Source organism: Elaeis guineensis, chromosome 8 (genome assembly GCF_000442705.2).
Source record: "Elaeis guineensis isolate ETL-2024a chromosome 8, EG11, whole genome shotgun sequence".
In the NCBI taxonomy this organism is placed as follows: domain Eukaryota; kingdom Viridiplantae; phylum Streptophyta; class Magnoliopsida; order Arecales; family Arecaceae; genus Elaeis; species Elaeis guineensis.
Genome location: NC_026000.2, coordinates 127,191,258 through 127,210,141, shown reverse-complemented (window position 1 = coordinate 127,210,141; position 18,884 = coordinate 127,191,258). Strand labels below are relative to the sequence as shown.

The 18,884-nt window shown below is 35.6% G+C and overlaps 1 protein-coding gene across 2 annotated transcripts; it reads right to left on the bottom strand.

Annotated features, from left to right (window-relative positions):
• Positions 1 to 1,220: 1,220 nt before the first annotated feature.
• On the bottom strand, positions 1,221 to 8,123 carry LOC140859729 (uncharacterized protein At3g27210-like). 2 transcript variants are annotated; one of them, XM_073262125.1, is made up of 4 exons: positions 7,935 to 8,123; positions 7,576 to 7,809; positions 2,260 to 2,343; positions 1,221 to 2,125 (listed from the first exon to the last, which is right to left on the bottom strand). In XM_073262125.1, exons 2-4 carry the CDS (start codon positions 7,772 to 7,774, stop codon positions 1,677 to 1,679), a joined length of 732 nt encoding a protein of 243 aa, XP_073118226.1. In that variant the 5' UTR covers positions 7,775 to 7,809; positions 7,935 to 8,123; the 3' UTR covers positions 1,221 to 1,676. The 2 variants fall into 2 exon arrangements, with proteins under 2 accessions (XP_073118226.1, XP_073118228.1); XM_073262127.1 differs by having other exon boundaries at positions 2,260 to 2,340.
• Positions 8,124 to 18,884: the final 10,761 nt, after the last annotated feature.

Below are 18,884 nucleotides of genomic sequence, written 5' to 3'. Positions count from 1 at the left end.
CATTTTGTTTTTTCAATTCTGTTCTCATGAGAAGCTAAGATCAAATTCCGAGCACCCATGACTTACTTGCAATCAACGGAACAATAAAAGATTGAAAAGGAGCTCGCGTAAGAGAATCTCCAGACCTCAAAAACTTCAATTTTTTCGTACCTGATAGACGAGAACGACGCGTGATCGTGGAGTTGCTGGATGATCATGTCGCAGACCGTCGTCTTCCCGACGCCGAACCCCCGGAAACCCCTACCAAAATCCAATCCACCATCGGAAACCAAGCCAGCTCACAAAACAAATCGAAAGCACTTCTCAATCGGGGTTCAGATAGAGAGAGAGAGAGAGAGAGAGAGAGAGAAGAGAGAGAGAAGTGAGGATTAGACGATTAGGATTAGATGTGGTTGGGGTTACCGATGACGAAGGCTGCGGGGAGCGTCGCAGGAGTCGTCGACGGGCATAGGGAAGGCCTTGGCGGAGGAAGGGGAGAAAGGGTCGGAGGGGGAGGAGAGGCGGAGCGAGTCAAGGCGCAGGCGGTGAAGTGGCGCCGGTGGCAGCCTCCATCGCCTTCTCCGGCACGAGAACGATCTCTCTCCCTCTCTCTCTGAGTCCAAACTATAAAAGTGAGCGTGAGACTTTGGCTGTCGAACTCCACACGTTGCTCTCTCTCCAAGTGGAGGGAAGCCGATTGGTGGAGAAGATACCGTTGGCATCTTTTGATTCCTCCACCTCGAGGCAAAGAGGATCATGGGCCTAACGGCCCGCCCATCCCGGCCCAGACAATAAAATGGGCCCGTCGGACGGGCCTGAGCAAATATAGCACGATCTTAAAATCGAACCGAGCCCGGACAAATTTGAAACTAACCCGGCCCAGCCCAAAAGATAATTGCACATATTTAATAGATGATTTTATATGTTATTATATTAACTAATCTATATATATATATATATATATATATATATATATATATATATATATATATTAAATAAAGACAACAGTCTTCCATCTAACAGTCTTCCATAGCTTCCTGCAGCATTTTTTTTTTTTTTTTTTTTTGCTTCGAACCTTCAGACGACAGCGAAACGGGTCATGGCCGGAAATATTAGTTCGACCACGTCGGTACAAACAAATTGACAACAAACATAATGACATCCATACTCGTGAATTTTAAGGGCTACAATGGATAAATATTTCAGATAATGGAAGGCAAAATTAATAATAGAACCACGGGTTGTTGCAGGATAAACACTGGAGCAAATATATAACTCAAAAGGCTCAAATTTAACAATTCTTTACATCTTAGCAAACTCTGAGAACATTTTTCCTCTAGGATTACCGAGTTTAAGGTACAAATACTAAGGACAGTCAAGTCTGCATGCTCATTAGTTTTCCTCCATCCTTCCCCAGTACAAGGATCTTCTGATCATCGATATTACCTGCACTGCTTTGAGCGATGCACTTGATGACCATTAACATAAAAAGACATCTGCAATTCTCTCTCTCAATACAAATTTCCACCATCGAACACTTTCTGCAGTATCCAGGGAACAGATGTTTAGTGGCTAATATTCTGGTTCTATATGAACACTGGAATACAGATTGGACATCCTAATAGTGTTGCTCAAGTTGCAGCAACCTAACAGTGGACCACTGAAGGCCAAAGTCATCTCATAGAGTGATAGCGCCGTCAGGCGGTGCAGGGTCCTGGGCTCATTTTCTGCCTCTCATAAAAACCAAAACTCTGTACCAAGCTTGGAAAGCAACAATGTGCATTTCTCCATGTCCTCTCTTTTCTGTTCTTGGAGTCTCTATTTGGAGTGGCCTCATTGCTGTATACAGAATTGACACCAGAGCAGGGAGTTCCATCTAATGATTTTGGAGGTTGGTGAAGGTTGATTTGGTAATCATCTGGCTTCCCATTCATTTCTAATTTCTTTTCAGAAGCTTTTTGCTCATTGACACCCTTCTCACCATTTGATGTTTCTTGGAGAAGGTCAGCCAGTTTTCTTCTACCAATTGGAGAAGGTTCTGATTTGGAGTCAGGAAATTTGTCCACAAAGAAAGCATTGTCCGGTCGAGGTGTTGCAACTGTGCATGTCTGGTGATTTGGGGTACTGCCACGAGATGGAGTAAATTCTGCAAAAAAGAAATAAACTACTATACTCTTGAAAAAAAAAGGAAATAATACTTACAAGCATAGAATTAGATTTTAGAAAGAGAAAAAAAAAAAAAAAAGGGAAATCACATTCCTGAGGCTACAGTGGTTTTACCTCCATTGACACTGTAGAAATCATCTTCACAGTCAGAGTCTAACCATGCCCGTGAATCAAAGAAGATCTCCTCTTTGCTACCTGCTAAGTCAGAGAAGAAGAGCTATTCAATGGAAAGGATTATACTACTTCAAAGGTCAGCGCTAAAAGTCCAACAGATGGACTTTTTTTTGTTAATGCAAGTCAACCAAGCAACCCACAACAATCAAACAGTTATAGTGGCTGCCCTTCATTTTCTTTGATTAGATTAAAGCAGTTGTGCATGATACATTCTACAAAAGCTCTGAACCATGGATATTTAATTTGAGGCTCTCTTATTTCAGAAATCTTAATGGGAACAAAGACTATGAAATAGGGAATTTAAGATAAAGCAAATTATCAGTAGAAGGTTACCACACACTAAGTCTTAGTTAACTAACAAAAGGGCTGATAAGTGAAAACATTTATTTTCAGAAACTTTAAATATTTATTAAATTGATCCCTCATACAACAATTGTTTTGATTTATGTTGTTTATTCGAGAAGGTTACATTATACTTAAACCAAGCAATGAGTGGAAAACTTTAGCAAATATTGCCCAATAGTAATATGATAAAAGCATAATTGCATCCAATGCAGAAATGAAAGAAAGCAACCATGAGGAGTTCAGCCAAACTACGACATTCAAGTCCACATTAAGGAAGCTAACTTCCAATTCAACTAAATATCACAGAGCTATCCTAGGCAACTACGTTCAAAGTTGTCCTTTCAAGGCTGCAATTTTTAGACTTTTAGTGACACATTGATCCTTTTTTTTTTTTCCCACAAACAATTGGACAAAACAACCCAGCAACGCATATCATCCCTGCCCAAGCCCATGGTGGTAGAACACCATAAGGCAAGCCATTTATTGCAGTTTGCTGTAGCAAACAAGGTAAAGAACATTTGGTACTGCTGACAAGCCTTACCTCAAGTGAACTACTATGCAGTGGATGACAGTGGACATTCCTACCTGAGGATCAAAAAACTCTATTATCTAGTCATCTCCATTCATTTCTGTGATATTTTCATGTTGATTTTTGACTGTAAGTGTGGGTCAACAACTTGGATCTCTTCGTACTAGATTTCAAAATTCACTCCCTGCCAACATGCGCATAGAGGATACATGGTAGAACACTCCCTGCCTCTCGCTTGAATATTTCTGTTTTCCTCTTTGGTTGAATTCTACCCCTCCTTTGATATGTTAAAGACCATTCACTATGACTATTTTCATTGTTGATGATCTATGAAAACAATACAGTCAAAAAAAAAAAAGAAAAGATTCACCAACCTGACAGTTCCCACCTGAGAAAACAGCAAACAAATTCAATGGGTAAACAACCACCGATATATTGTCAATTTAAATATGTTTCCAGATGCTTATTCTATCTCCCTTCCCAATCACAAATATACGCATCCTGAATTCACTGTAGTGCCTTCGTTTAAAAACTTTCTTCCTCATAGTCCACTATTCAAATTCTTTACCAACAAAGCCTTGTCACCAGTGTCTATCTTTTTTATATCATAAGCCACCTTGTATAGGCTTGTAAACCCTTTCCTAGCTTCCAAAATAAATACTCCTTTGAAACCCTAAATCTGTGTAAAAAATGTCTAGGTTAAATATTAGATGCCAGACAAGCTGTTGATGTATATACAGAACAATATGTTTTAAGATCAGTTTCCTTGCAGAAAACAAAAATTTAGCACATAGTCAACCAGTGCTTAGTAAAGCCCTCTAAAAACAGGTCCCAAAACTTCTCTGCCAGAACATGACAAGGGCCAAAAACTTCATTCAACTTCACAAACATCTAAAAGCAAGTTTTAATTTCTTGTTAAATCAAAGGTGAGAATTGTCATTCAGTCTGTCTACACTGATCATCGTACTCATTGTTCAGTGGTAGCTTGTTTCAAAATAAGGCAATAAGGCAGCATTCTTTCTAGGACAGAAATGGAATAGAACTTGTTGACTAGCTATGGTCATAGATTTCCTTGGCAGATGTTTCCATCGACCCCTCTGCACAAGCTTCATTTTGCATTTATAAGCCTAACAAATACTGCAATTTTAAGAGTTAGAAACTTCTAATCTTGCAAGCTATCGAAGTTTGGATTTAGTAATTTGTGCCCATCTATGTTACCTAGACAATTCATTTTTAAGCTGTTTGGAAGTGTCGACACTTTTGGACACCTGCATGGAACGGCATGACATGACATGGCTGGACACTCCAATTGGAAGTGTCCAACTGATGTCAACAAGAAATGTTGGACACTTAGTACTTTCATTGGGAGGGACTCTTAGTTTTAAGTGTTGGACACTTTAAGTGAACGCTTGAGATTTTGTGGGACATTTGGAGTGAAATGTCCTTGTAATTTTTTTTTTTTTAATTTAAAGTTATCACAATTACATGAAACTTTAAGCAAAATGCATTTATTTTTTAAAATAGCAATGTATCACAGTTAATTATCCATTTACATATCTTAGACATCTTAAATAACTTCAAATAAATCTAGCAAGTAAATTAAACAACTTGCAAACTCATAGCTACTTCAATTAAAAACACACAAAAAAACAAAACATGTGTTTATGCATGTAATATGTAAATATGTTTTACATGTTCTATGCCCTCATGCCTAGATTTTGGAAGCGATCGTGTCTAAAAACACTTGGACACTTGGCATACATGCCAAGTATCTAGGTAACATTGGTGCCCTCCACCAACTTGTCGACTAGCTGATGAATGTTGCATCTACTTGATGAGGTTTTTTTTTAAATAAAAAATAGTGAACTAATATGTAACAATTTAGTGGCAGCACTTGCATTTGGTCTCAATTCAATGTGAATGCAATAGTTGATCCATAAAATGGCATGCATTATGTTGCCTTCGTATGAATAAAAATATCAAATACAAACCTTTCTAAATACTCACCAACAGCTTCCCTTAAAACTTTTAATTCATAATTGGGCCTGGAAATATAGCTTCATCATACTTAACATTCAACAAGTGTTATCACATCACCACCACAAACCTTAACAAGTATAGGAACACAAAGGACGTTGCTAACAAAATTAAGAGTAACATACTTTGACCAGGGTAAGGTGTTAATCTTCTTCTGAGAGACAAAAAAAACACACATCTATTTTCATATCAAATACTTCAAAGTAAAGCCTCTATCCTCACCAAACTTCTACTCAAATCATTTCTATCTGAATTATTTGTTTAAAATTTTCAATGTGGTAGTTAAGTATGGAAACAACGATGATAGGTTATGTTAGGAGCCAAGGATTCAAAATTTCAAATAGGATATAAAATTGCTTGCATTTGCCAATTGTTGATGAATTAATCACATCAATTAATTTCTTGTTATGGCCAATGCTTAATATATCCCCATCCATATCAGACACATAAGTTTTCGAGTGAATTGTAGGGCAACAGCCTCATGACAGGTAATTCCAATAGTTAATAATTTTATTGATTGGAATAAAAAAAGCTGTTTATGGTTTCAAATCTTGTCAGAATAGTATACCAAATTTCTGAACCAAGATACATATAATAGTCACATTTCCCAAAATTTATTTTCTAGGGAGATTTTCACATTAATGTCATCGATGGGAGATGAAGAAGCAAAGTGACAAAGGAAAAGAAATACCATCATAGCATCTTGAAGTAAACAAATAGTTATCTTTAAGTGGAGAAAAAACCAACAGAAATAAAGGCACTCAAGCATATTATTTCTAAAATCCCGACAGTTTTAAGGACCAGATTTTGTCAATTTAAAATTATTAAAACATTTGAAATATCCAATTATAGCTTAAATTTACCAAAAACCATATAAAAAAGTAGTAAAACACATTGTTTATCGAGTAATTGATAATAATTAAAATAAATTATATGTCAGGGAGCTCAAGTACTTAATTTCTGTTGCTTAAGTGGATTTACGCCCAAAAGGATATAGTAAATAATAAGTACAGCGGAAGAGCACTATCACATATAACATGTTGAAGCATTGGCTGAGATGCTTTGGTTACTAAAAAAAGATGAGTGAAGACTTAATTAATCTAGATAGAAATGCTCGAGAAGAATTTTTCTTTCATACACGGTGTTAGACAAAAGGTGCACTAGTTATCAAGTACAAGAAGGAAAGAAACGACCTATCTCAAAAGGCTGTTCAGCAGCTCCTGAGTGCTTGCAGTTATGAGTTAAACAGTCAGCAACAGTGCGTTACTTACCCATCATAATATGATTACATATTCCCATGCTCTGACTTAAATTGATACAATAGACCGGAGTCAGAAATATATGGCTCATCAAATGAGTCAGAGCAGCAATCAGTAATATCAAATTAATCTACATTAGTGCAAGTTGGCTAGAAGGAAAGCTGCACCCTTTTCTTCTCCTCCTTTTGATTGCACATAATAACGTCGAGATATAACCACTATTTAACATAAATACAAATGAATTTCTCGAAGGGCTTGCCCTTAGAGGAGGACCAGGGTTCATATGTTGGGCATTGCTCACAAAAAAAAAAAAAAAAAAAAGAGATTTGTTAATTAATATGATGAGACAAAAGAATAAGTACCAGAATAAAGAAACTATAAATGACTGCAAACCAAAAAAAAAAAAAAAAAGGAAGAGGAAACTACAAATAAAGCAGGCTTTAATAAGTCATGAATAAAAAAAGTTATCATAATAACACTTCCAAAGTGATAGAGAAATGGATGCTAAAATATCCCTTAGTATACATCAGCCATGATCATGTATCAAATAAAAAATAGATATCCTCACCCAACAATTTGAGCACTTCCCATGCTATGAGCATTTGACCATCCAAATTTCTTAATTAGATAATCCAGTTTGATGATTCGATATTTCAATTACAAGAGCTAAAAGGGTACTATTAAATTAATCATAACCCAAACTCGTCTCAAGAGTAATTTATCATTCATGCATCAAACTGGTATATTAAAACCAGAACTTCAACAACAACGAAACAACCCAATCCTTCAAATAATGAATACAATATGAATAAAAATATAAAGATAATATTAACTATCCAGCTCCAAGTTACCTTCCACAACTCCATATTCAGTATTTACAAACAAAGTCTCCAATACGAACGAATAAAAACCTACTCATGCATTTAAATAGATATATATTTAGACGAAATTAGCATTAAGCGGAAAAAAAACTATTTTTTAAATCCACCAACCCCACAGGCTTTCTTTTTTCTTTCACTAAAACAAAAAAAAATTAAATTAAATTAAAAAAATAAAAAAAGAGTAAATGGCTTCGAAGGAACATACCAAACTCTGGGCTTCTAAGACCTACTCCAGAGTCCACCACGTTGTCCTTGAAATCGAATCCACCAACTGAGCTCTGACCATTCAAAGGCTTCTCTTTGGCAGGGGAGGGAATGAAGAATCTCTTGGCCTTGGAGCCTAAACCCAGTCGAAATCCCATGGCGGAGTCCGGATTCTTCTGAACCGAAGCGCAAGAACCCATCTTTATACCTCTGCTCACCTCGCGGCCTCAAAGCACTGATTTTTCCACCGTTAGAAGAGTGGGAAGAGAGAGAGTGTGAGCGATGAAGAGAGAGAACGCAGAAAAAAAGTATAAAAAATAGATAAAAAAAGAATTTTTATGAAAAGATAATAGATTCTACCTGGATTAAAGAAGGTATACCAAAGATTCCATTTTGCTTGGAGATGGAGATACTCAGGGTAGTCCCCGGCTCTTCCAAGGCAGAGACAGAGAGAGAAATGGGTGTTACGCTCTATGTCTCATTAAAGGAAGGGAGTTAGGGGCAACGAGAGAGAGAGAGGGAGAGACAGGAGAGGGGTGGACAAGAAAGGAAGTGAAGACCAGGACTTGGCACTTAATGCCATATGTGGGGCCCACAGTCTTGAATCAGGACATTTTTTCTTTCTCCTTCCTATTCATTGGATGTTGCCATTTCCATGTGCATTCCAAGATTTTTAACTTAAAAATGTTGGTTCCTAGATACGGTTCCTAGATATACTACGTTGTCGTCGACTTGGTTGCCTAGATATTGGACTTGTTTGATTTGCAGGAAGTATTTTTTTTTTTAATTTAAATATTTTTTTTATAAAATTGATGTTTGAATATATGATAATAAAAAATAATTTTTATATATTTAATTAATCATGAAAGACTTTATCTGGTTTAATTCTTAATAAAATATATGTTATCCCAGTTTTCATTTCATAGAGATTGGACTTTCCAATATTCTACAATTTTTTTTTTATTTGAAACGTGGAAATCCTATTTCCATAAATATATTATTGTTTCATCCTTATTTTTTTGAAAACTCCTTTCAAATACGAGGTCTTCCATTATTTCTCCGTTGATCATATTTTCACTTCTCTTTCTACAAATCTGATGAACCTTAATTAGAAAGAGGGAGAATATTATTCATGTGCCTAGTGAAGGATGTATTATGGGTTTGGAGTAAGAATACTGTAACTTTAGGAAGAAAGGTCCGCCAAATCATCATATGAATCAGACGGTTTAGGAGTACTGTATCAAAATCAATCAAAAATCAGGATTTTTTTTTTTTTCGTTACAAAAAATCAGGATTGTTTGGCTACCCAAAATGAATAGAGTTACAACTAATGATCTAAAATGTGCCGAAACCGATGGATTCCGTTCGGTTCGGATGGTTCTAACTCAATTCACCTGTTCTCGGATGCTCCCAATTCATTTGGTTTGAATGGTTCTAACCTAAATCGCATAGGTTGAATTTGGTCTTTTGTTTAAAATCCCTCCCCTCTCTGTTCTGTCAATACACATGTGCATAGAAAACTTTCTTGGCTGCATGAAATAGGTATCATCTTTGGGGCATTGACTATGCATATAAAAGCATTTAGGAGTATTTGATTTACATTAAAAATCCAACTAGGACTAAAAGAAAAACCTTATATGATGCATGACATTTGGATGGATTGGAGATAACATAATCTGTAAAAATTGTTTAAGAAAGTAGGTGATCAACTTTTGGCTGCTGTGTATTCGAAGATTTGGCGTGAACGTAATGTAAGAGTTTTTCTCAAAAATAATGATTCAGTTTTTATCACGATTCTAAAAATCCTTCATTTTTTTCGAAGTTGGGAGCATTTATGTACCAAAAAATCTGAAAATCTACGTAGACACGTGTAGAAAAAGCTAATATTCTTAGCACAAATAATAAAATGATGTTCTGAATTTGTTATAGTATCAACTTTTCTTTAATTTTTTAAATTTTGTAACCATTGTAAGCAGTTGCCCTCTATTATTAACTTCAAATTTTCTTTGTAAATCTCTATTGTCATGTATATATTATGATTTTAATAAAATAGAGGTAGCTCACCTACCTCCTTCTTCAATCAAAAAAAAAAAAAAATTTCCCATATTGGATTGGTAACTTGGTAATCAACTAGCTATCATCAACTTCTCATGTCCTGCAGCTCCTGCATCAATTTTTGCAAGTCATACGAGGGTTTATTCACGCGTATGAGACGGAAATTTCATGGGAGAGAAAAAGAATGCACTCGTAGAAACTAGAGTATATTTATCAATTTTTTACCTAGTATTTTAGTTAAAGATGCATTACATTACTAGCAACTGCTATTCTGGAGAATAGACCGTAGTTTTGTTCTTTGTGCCTGATGGAGGAGAGGATATGGATAAGAAAGGTCGGGTAGGAGGCGAAGATTTTTTTTTGATTTTTTTTGTCAAAAAAAAAAATCTGGGTCTCTTTTTTATTGGCTGCCGCCGGGCGCAAACGCGTGGAAGGTAGTGTGAGAATTTCCATCATGGTCGGCTGTCTGAACTGGACAATTTGGATTGCAATATTCATACATGGAATTGATAGCCTACCTTCTTCTGTGGGGACTAAGAGGAGAAATTTCTACGAAGTTTTAATTTAAAAAAAATTCTTAAAATTTTTAGTTGATTTAAATATTTTAAAATATCTTTTTGGCTTTCATATCAGATATGTGAAAGGAAGTTTTCTTATTTAAATGGAAATGTCATCACATGGGGCCCAAGCCCAGCTTTGGAGAAAGTAGGATGGTAATTACATATGGATCTGTGCACGTGCTTGGCTTCGGATAGCTGCTCATATCGTGGGTGCAGCGGTGGGTTCAAATTTTTTTTATAAAATTAATATAATAATAAAAATAAATGATTTTTGAAAAAAATAATAATGAAATATTTTTTAAATAATAAAATTTATAAAAAATAATAATATATAATATTTTAAATATTTTTTATAATAAAATAATATAAAAAATATTATACGTATCGTCTATCGCATAATGGATAGCATCATACGATCACATGCAACGTTCATCACACGGTGTGCGACTTCGTGAGATCTCATATAGTCCTATGTAGCTATCCATCGTACGATGGATGGTGCATATTGTGCACTGCATCAGATGATGTACAGCAGAAGAATCATATTTTTAAATATAAAAAATAAAAAATTAAAATTAAAATAAAATATTAAAAAATAAATAAAAAATTATTAATAAAAAATGATCAAAATAGTGCAAGAGAGAGAAAGAAAAATAAGATACGTGAGTCATTAAAGAAAAAAATACATATCATAATTATTTTTTTAATATATTTTTTTTATTTTTTATTTTTTAAAAAATTTATATAAAATATAGTATCAATTTATAAAATTAATAAGATTATTTTTAAATTTTTATTAATATATAAATATATATATATATATATAATATTTTTTTATTTTTTTAAGGAATCAATTGATCCCATATTTAACCGCTTACATCCGTCAATGCGTGGGTGCATCATGTATGTATGCACCATCCACCAGTGCTCTGTCTCCCGACAAGGGACTTCTCTTGTCCCTGGTTAGTGCTCTGAGACGGAGACTCCATCACTCTCTTTTTCACCTGATGTTTTTGGCTATCTTTCTTTTTGGGCATTTAAAGAAGTTGGTCGAGCCAAGGCTCCCAGCGATTGTGCTCTTGTATTTTTTTTTTTTGGTAAAAAGATAAGCCTTTCATTTGAAGCAAGAACTGTAGCAATACAGGTACAAAAGAGGCCTGAAAAACATGAACAGCGAGCAGACCGAAGAAAGCAGTGATGTATTACCAGATAGAATGTAAAAAGAAAGTGTTAAAAAATAATTTTGGCTAAAAGCTATACAGAACAACAAGTATGTCACCATAATAAGGAAGAGAAGCTGCGTAGACATATGAGCAAAAGAAATCTTCACCCAAAACGGAAAACACAACTGAGATGAAGTAATCTCATCTCCAAGGGACTTAGAAAAAAATAGATTAGGATAAACAATATGGTCTCAGGGTATTTCATTTACAGGGAACTAGAGATAAATTCACAGTTCTATTTTCAACTTAAAAATAACTTTCCAAATGAGTTTTATATAAGTATCCATCCATTATTGACGCAGTAGTTTATTCAATAGTCCAACAATCCCTAACAATTTTTTCAGACAATCCCTAATAACTCCTAATAAACGCAAGGGCATTCCAGGTGCATCTATTATTCTGTTCAACAGTCCAACAACCCCTAACAACTTCTCCTAACAAATACACTCATGCTCTCTTTATAAAAGTATTCCAAGACTCTAGCTTTTATGAAATATAATGGAATTATATGGTATCAGAGCCAGCAGCTACACAGCACCCAATCACCCTCTCTCTCTCCACCATGACTCTTGTTCCCTATCAAACTCCTGCTCCCACCACACCCACCACTACCATCCTCAACTTTCCTTTGCTGAAACTCACAAAAGACAACTATCTCTTGTGGAAAATCCAATACTTTCCACTGCTTAGGAGTTACGATCTGCTAGGCCTGGTTGATGGGCAAAGCTATGTCCTCCACTAACAATCCCAGCTATTACACAAGCCATCCAAAATGACGGCTCTATGGCTCCTCCTATGCTCCTGCAACTCCCAACCTGGCCTATGTTGCATGGGTGAAGAGAGACCAATAGGTCCTCGACTGGCTCGTCTCCTCCATTAGCAGGTCCATGATCACCCTGGTGGTGGGTCTCACATCTTTTCGTACCATCTAGGTTGCCCTCGAATGCACTTTTATTTCGCATTTGTGTGCGAGAGTTCTACGGCTACGCCACCAACTCCAAAAAATCCGCAAAGGCTCCTCTTTGGTCATTGAGTACATCCAGTATATCAAAGCAATCTCTGACTCTTTTACTGCCATTGGTGAGCCTCTCAATGACACCAATCTCATCATGCAAGTTCTCACTGGTTTAGACTCTTTTTTTGATGCCTTCATTCCGTCCATTATCACAAACCTCACCAACTATAGCCTTGAAGATCCATATGCCCTCTTTCTAGCTCATAAGACTTATACAAACCCAAGGAACACCTGCTGCTCCGACCCAACCCATTTTTCTTGCTGTCCATCAAGCTGTGCATTGCACCAACTCTACTGCTCAGCACCCCATGCAGCATCAGACTTCTGCAGCACCTTCCTTGGGCGGATGTGGAGGCCGTAGTAACAACCATAGCCATGGATGTGGCGGATGGCAGCAACGCCCTTCGAAGTGCCAAATTTGTTGTCAGGATGGGCACCGTGCTCTTGAGTGCCCCCATTGCTTTGATGCCAATATCACCACGATGGTGCCACCAGCTGCCAACCAGCACATAACAGTTGCGTACATTGCTCATGCATCGACTAATCAAGGCAACAAATCGAGGACATCTCTGCCTGGTTTTCAGATTCTGGAATGACTCATCATGTCACTCCGGACTACTACCAACTGAATGATCCAACTTTCTACATTGGTGCTGATCAGTTGGCTATCGAAAATGGTGCAGGTTTGTGCATTAGACACACTGGTTCCACTACTATCCCAACTTACTCTCATTCTTTTCATCTTAAGAATATTCTTCACATCCCTTCTATTATACGTAACCACCTTTTAGTGCATCAATGCACCAAAGACAACAATATTTTTATTGAGTTTCACCCTTTCACCTTTTTTGTGAAGGACCAAGCTGTTAAAAAACTGCTACGATTTCGTACGTGTAGTTTAAAATTTTTTTCTAAAGATCTATGCAGTGAAAATAAATAAATTAAAATAATTTTAATTTATTTATATATCAGATCATATCTAAAAATCATAGTAAAGACCTTGATACGAACAAATACTCACGATCTAAAATTTGAACAAAAAATAAACAGTTAGAAAAATCAATGGAGATCAAATCTCCATGCCTCGGATCTTGCGAATGTCTCGGGTTCTGATCGTAGCCACGCACACGTTCGACCTCTGCTGGTATCTATATAGAGCCGTCTAATTAGAGCATCGAGATCATTGGTATGCTAGCACCTTGCAGATCTCACTCCTCATCCTTGGATCTAGATCTCTTCTTCTAGATCTTGTAAAAGGAGATTGCTGCGCGAACTCTTTCGCACAGATCCGATGGGATCTGAACCAGATCACTATGAAGAAAAGAAGAACCCTTCTTCTCTTCTTCTCTCTCTTTTATCTTCTTAGATCTGATCACAATCAGATCTGAACATTGGATGAAAGAGAGAAAGGAGAGGAGGCATTGGGAAGGAGAGAAAGATGTAAGAAGAAAGCGCCTCATATCTTCATGTCAAAGACCTCATGCCCGCTCTTCTTTTTGTCGCACCAACCTTCCTTCTCTCACACAAAACCACTTCTTAATGCCTTAAAAGATCAAATCCCATTTGATCCTAGGCATTAAATCCAAATCAAAGGGGTAGAAGGGCGTTGAGATAAGGATGTATTGTAAAAAAGAAATCTCCTCACAATAAGCACACGTCCCACATTCTCCAAATTTTTTTGTCACACAATTAATCTTCCATGCCCCAATCAGAGAGATTTCTATCTTATTTTGAATCAAATTTAAATAAAAAAATCTAAATAAAAAAGAGTTTCAAATAAGGTGGGGCGCCAATCTCCTTCATGTGCGCAAGAAGAAAGGAGCTCAAGAAAAACAATACCCCACTTCTCTTTTTGGTATGATTTTTGGAGAGAGAGTCTCAAAAAATTTGAACTCTCCGAGTCATTGTTCATCTGATTTAAATAAGATCTCAATCAGATTCAAATCGAGTCTGAAACGAGTTGAATTTGAAAAGACTGTCAAACCTAAACCAATCAAGCTTGAAATCCAAATCTGATTTGGATAATTAAATTCAATTAATATTTAATTTAATTTAATTTAATTTAATTTAATTAAAATTAATTAAAATTTAATTCATAATTTATTTAGCTTAAAAAAATTACAATATTTATAATTAAATTTCTATACTAACAATTAGCAGCTACCAAAATTGTAATGATTATAAATTAGCAGTTTCTAAAATTCAAACTATCAATCTGATTGATAATTTGAATATGATCCAAACCATTGATCAAGTCATACTCTTTTTGTGTGTGACTCCTCAAGTTCTATTCTATCTAGTAGTGAGATATACAGTGATCTCTATCACAGTATCATCGAAATTTTTTTTGATGGGCTAGAAACGATTCCAACTCACCTCAACAAAGATCGTTGATCCAAAAATGATCTTAGTAAGTTCTCATGATCCACCAGTGACATCTAGCAACATATAGTGACAACCCAGCAGAATAGAAAAGTAAATCTCTAAGTGCAGTTATCATGTGATACAATCCCTCTATCATGAGTCCCGACTTGACGGAGATCATGGAGAACTCGTCAAATCCCAACGTCAGTCATATGCTAGATTGGTTTGATTTGAGTTCATTTGTAAATCTCGTGAAATTTTTTTTTCAGTATTCTCACTTACTCTACTCAGAGATTTTTTGAACTCAGTCTTACGAATCGCATAGGACTTCTCCTTTTCTACCAAGATCGATAGATTCTATCTAGGTGCATCCTACTCGAAACAGCGAATCTGAATCTACAATAGCCAACATACATAGCAAAAGATCCGAATGACTAGAGATCAAAAAAATATGTAGTCAAACTATGTAGCCTCGCGATGAATAGCCAATACACCACAGGTTAAAGGATCAATCATACCACTACAGCATCGAGAAAGATCACTGACGAGTGAGTAGACATCCAAGTAGTTTCTTATGTTGGTCACGCTCAGTACAAGTTGTTCTCTAACAACCACCTGCACTCTCACCCCAATGTCTCTAGACCACAGACTCGAGACTCATCTATCTTAAATGAAGGTGATCCGTACATCGATCTTGAATGGATTAATCACTGTCCTCCATGACGATCCTTCAATCAGGGGCATTCAAAAATTAACTAATAATGTATATCTCAAATTCTCAATACCTTGAGAATATACAAAATCATCTTTGTTAATTCTAAGACAAATCAAAGACACATAAATATAATTGGTTATAAAGGCTGCCCATCAAGTACAAAACATATCCTAAAAAAAATATGTATCAGTCAAGATTGATTTTTAGGGTACACATCCGACGAACTTTCACTTATACTAAAGTCAATCTGCCATATACCTGAGCCTCATTTTCTAAAGATAGGCTTCGATGTTTAGCTGGCTAAGTGACTTGGGCCTACCATATTTATATAGAGTTTACTCTCTTTACTTTTATGTATTTCTACTTGAGGTAATCGCTTATATCTTTGCTTTATGTGTATGAACTTCTGGTGAGACCTTGACTCCTTAGCAAAGGCTATGGATCATTATTTTTGCAGTATAATGTCATAGCATCTAATGGTATGATATCTAGTTCCACAACTATCATAAAAATTAGAACACATCCTGCACATCTACAATATATTCAGCTTCCAATGGTCGATTGTTTGGAACCCTTCCAACAAATTGAACCAACATAACTCAAGAATACATGCTGATGTAGATATTCTACCATTAGCATCAGTGTATCTTCCCACTCTTAGCTCTAATCCTTCTTCAAAGATGAGGAATAATCCCTTAGTGCTTCTCAAGTACCGAGGGATATTTTCACAGCAATCCAATACTCCCAGCCTGGATTCGATTAATATCTGCTCGTGACTTTCACAGTAAGATATACCAAGTCAAGTATATAGCATAGCATTCACCTATGCCCAAAAGGATAACAGATCCCTCTTAAAAGTTTTAATACTGAATCCTTTTAGCATCTCTTCTATGTACTTGTCTGTGAAAACCAAACATCTTTTTAGGATCTATCTCTATAAATTTTTTATTTTCAAAATATTTGACCTAAATCTTTGAAAAAAAAATTCTATATGTAACTACATCATAACCGACGTCAGTATGGGACCCTCCCACTGATCTTCATGTAACTACATGATTCCTCATATCACATCGTTGTAGATTTTGGGATTATCCCTATGTTCCCAATCTCCCTCGAAAAATATTTTCTCTGAATCTTTTATAAGAATATCAAGTATCTTTCTAAAGCATGGAAGATCCTATTAGATTTACGAGGTGAAGAAAGTACTACATATACTGGCTCATCTTAAATAAGTTGTACAGGTCTTGTGACTCGTTGTTCTTTAGAGATTTTTTCTCTTTGAGTTTATCCTCCCACTGTTTTTAAAAAACAGTATCATTACTCACAATCACATTGTGAACCACTGGGAAAAGAAAATGACATCCCAAATTCTTTTGAGATACCCCATAAACGAGCTCTTACAGACCTATCCTCTAACTTGTCTATCATATCATATCTCATATGGTGTGGTGAAAGCAACTTTAGGAAAAACTTAATTTAAATTTTAAAAATTAAATCTTGCTCCTAAAGAAATAATAGTTAAATTAGTGATGTTTATGATGGATCGGACTATATCTCATACAGTGTCATCGCTCCTCATATATACATCATTGAGTTGAGGTGTACAAGAAGAATTCTATCATAAAATTATGCCATTCTCCTTAGATAATCGATAAATTTTCTAATTTGGTATTGCATCTTTGATCTAATTGAAGTACCTTTAAAATTTTTTTGATTTTTTTTTCTACTTCATATCTGAATTTTTTGAATCTTTCAAAATCTTTCATATTGGTATCTCACATACATATACCTATACCATGACTGCTAATCAGTAAAGATAATGAAATAGAGATAACCTCCTAGTCTGGCTTATCAAATGGGCCATACACATCATATGTGTACTAGAATAAGTATCTCAGTCATCTTATTTTTTTAACCCATAAAGGATAGCTTGGTCATTAATCCTCAAAGAGATGATTTACAAACTAGATATGACTTTATAGTCAATGAGCCTAAAAGCCTATGTTCTCCAGTCAGTAAATTATTTCTTCTCATATATGATCTAGCCAAAAGAACCATCTGTGTACTTCAGGTTATTTGGTTTTGGATCTCTCAGACCCAATGGCATTCACTATTTGTTCAAATATTTTTTTCACAAATACATCACCATGTAAATGATAAAAATTAAATCCAAACGGTAATCATCGAGATTAGATACTCATGGCCCAGTGCAACTTTTACATCATTGCCGACTCAAAAGAGTCACTTCATCTTTCCTCAGTCCTCTTCCTTCTTTAGACCTTATATTAAAGTGCGTAATATGCACTAAAGTCTAATGAAAAAGAGAAAATCATAGGATCAATTTTGAGCAATTCGATATACCTTCCAAAGATATGTAAATATTTCTCTAGATTCTCCAGGTATGTATCTCTGAACTTTTCAAAATCTTTTAGCTACCAGCATATCAACCAATTCAATTAAGGTGCTATAATATTTATTCACATAATAGTTTCATAAACTACCTGCATGAATCAAAAATTATAGGATCAAATCTATTAATAATTTTTTATACATAGTCATGTCGAGCTTTTCAAGCTCTTCAATGTCCTTGATCATTGATGATGGACAAACGATCCATCACGCATCTCATGCACTGTGTGACTCTGATCATCTCACAACTATTGTAGATGAATCAGCATGTCATTGACGGTCTATATGTACTAATGCATACATTGAATTTCATCAAGTATGAAGTCCAATTTATAGCACTTAACCTAATTATCAATATCCAACCATTTGTCAAGTATAGCTCATTGACCATGAATTGAACAAGTTGATGACATTGGGTTAACGTGATCAAGAACATGGCTTAATTTCTAAAAAACTATTCTTAGATTTCTGAGTCAGAATATGTAATTGATTTCGATTAAGTGGTTAATATCTAGGATTCGAGCTAGAATGTTGGAAGCTGAAAACTTGATCACAGAGAGTAAAGATTTAATTAGATGATTATACTTATAATAGTTTATTCAAGAGACTTTAAAAACAAACAAAAAAGCTCCCATTAATTTTTGGAGTCTCCCACACTCCTCGGATGGAGAAACGAAAATCCTAATACGATAATAGGTTCTAGTGGGTGCTGCGATCCCATCGATGTACAGCACCTCACCTAAAAGTTATTGGTGACATGTATATCAATACGTATATAACTTCTTGTCTAGATGCTTTTCCAAGCATATTGCAGTGACTTAGTCTCTAAGTCCTGTGGCCTCACTTAACGGTTATTGGCACATTTCTTAGTTAAATCCGATCCACCATTCACCAACGAGTGCAAAGCCATCATTGGATCCTTCACCTAACAGTTATTGGATCCAATTCCATCTTTATCCGAGGGCATCT

Coding starts and splice junctions, on each gene's coding strand:
- LOC140859729 (XM_073262125.1), bottom strand. CDS start 7,774: ATGGGTTCTTGCGCTTCGGTTCAGAAGAATCCGGACTCCGCCATGGGA. Junction 2,344..7,575: donor TCTTAGAAGCCCAGAGTTTG/GTATGTTCCTTC, acceptor TCTCTGACTTAG/CAGGTAGCAAAGAGGAGATC. Junction 2,126..2,259: donor TTTCTACAGTGTCAATGGAG/GTAAAACCACTG, acceptor TCTTTTTTGCAG/AATTTACTCCATCTCGTGGC.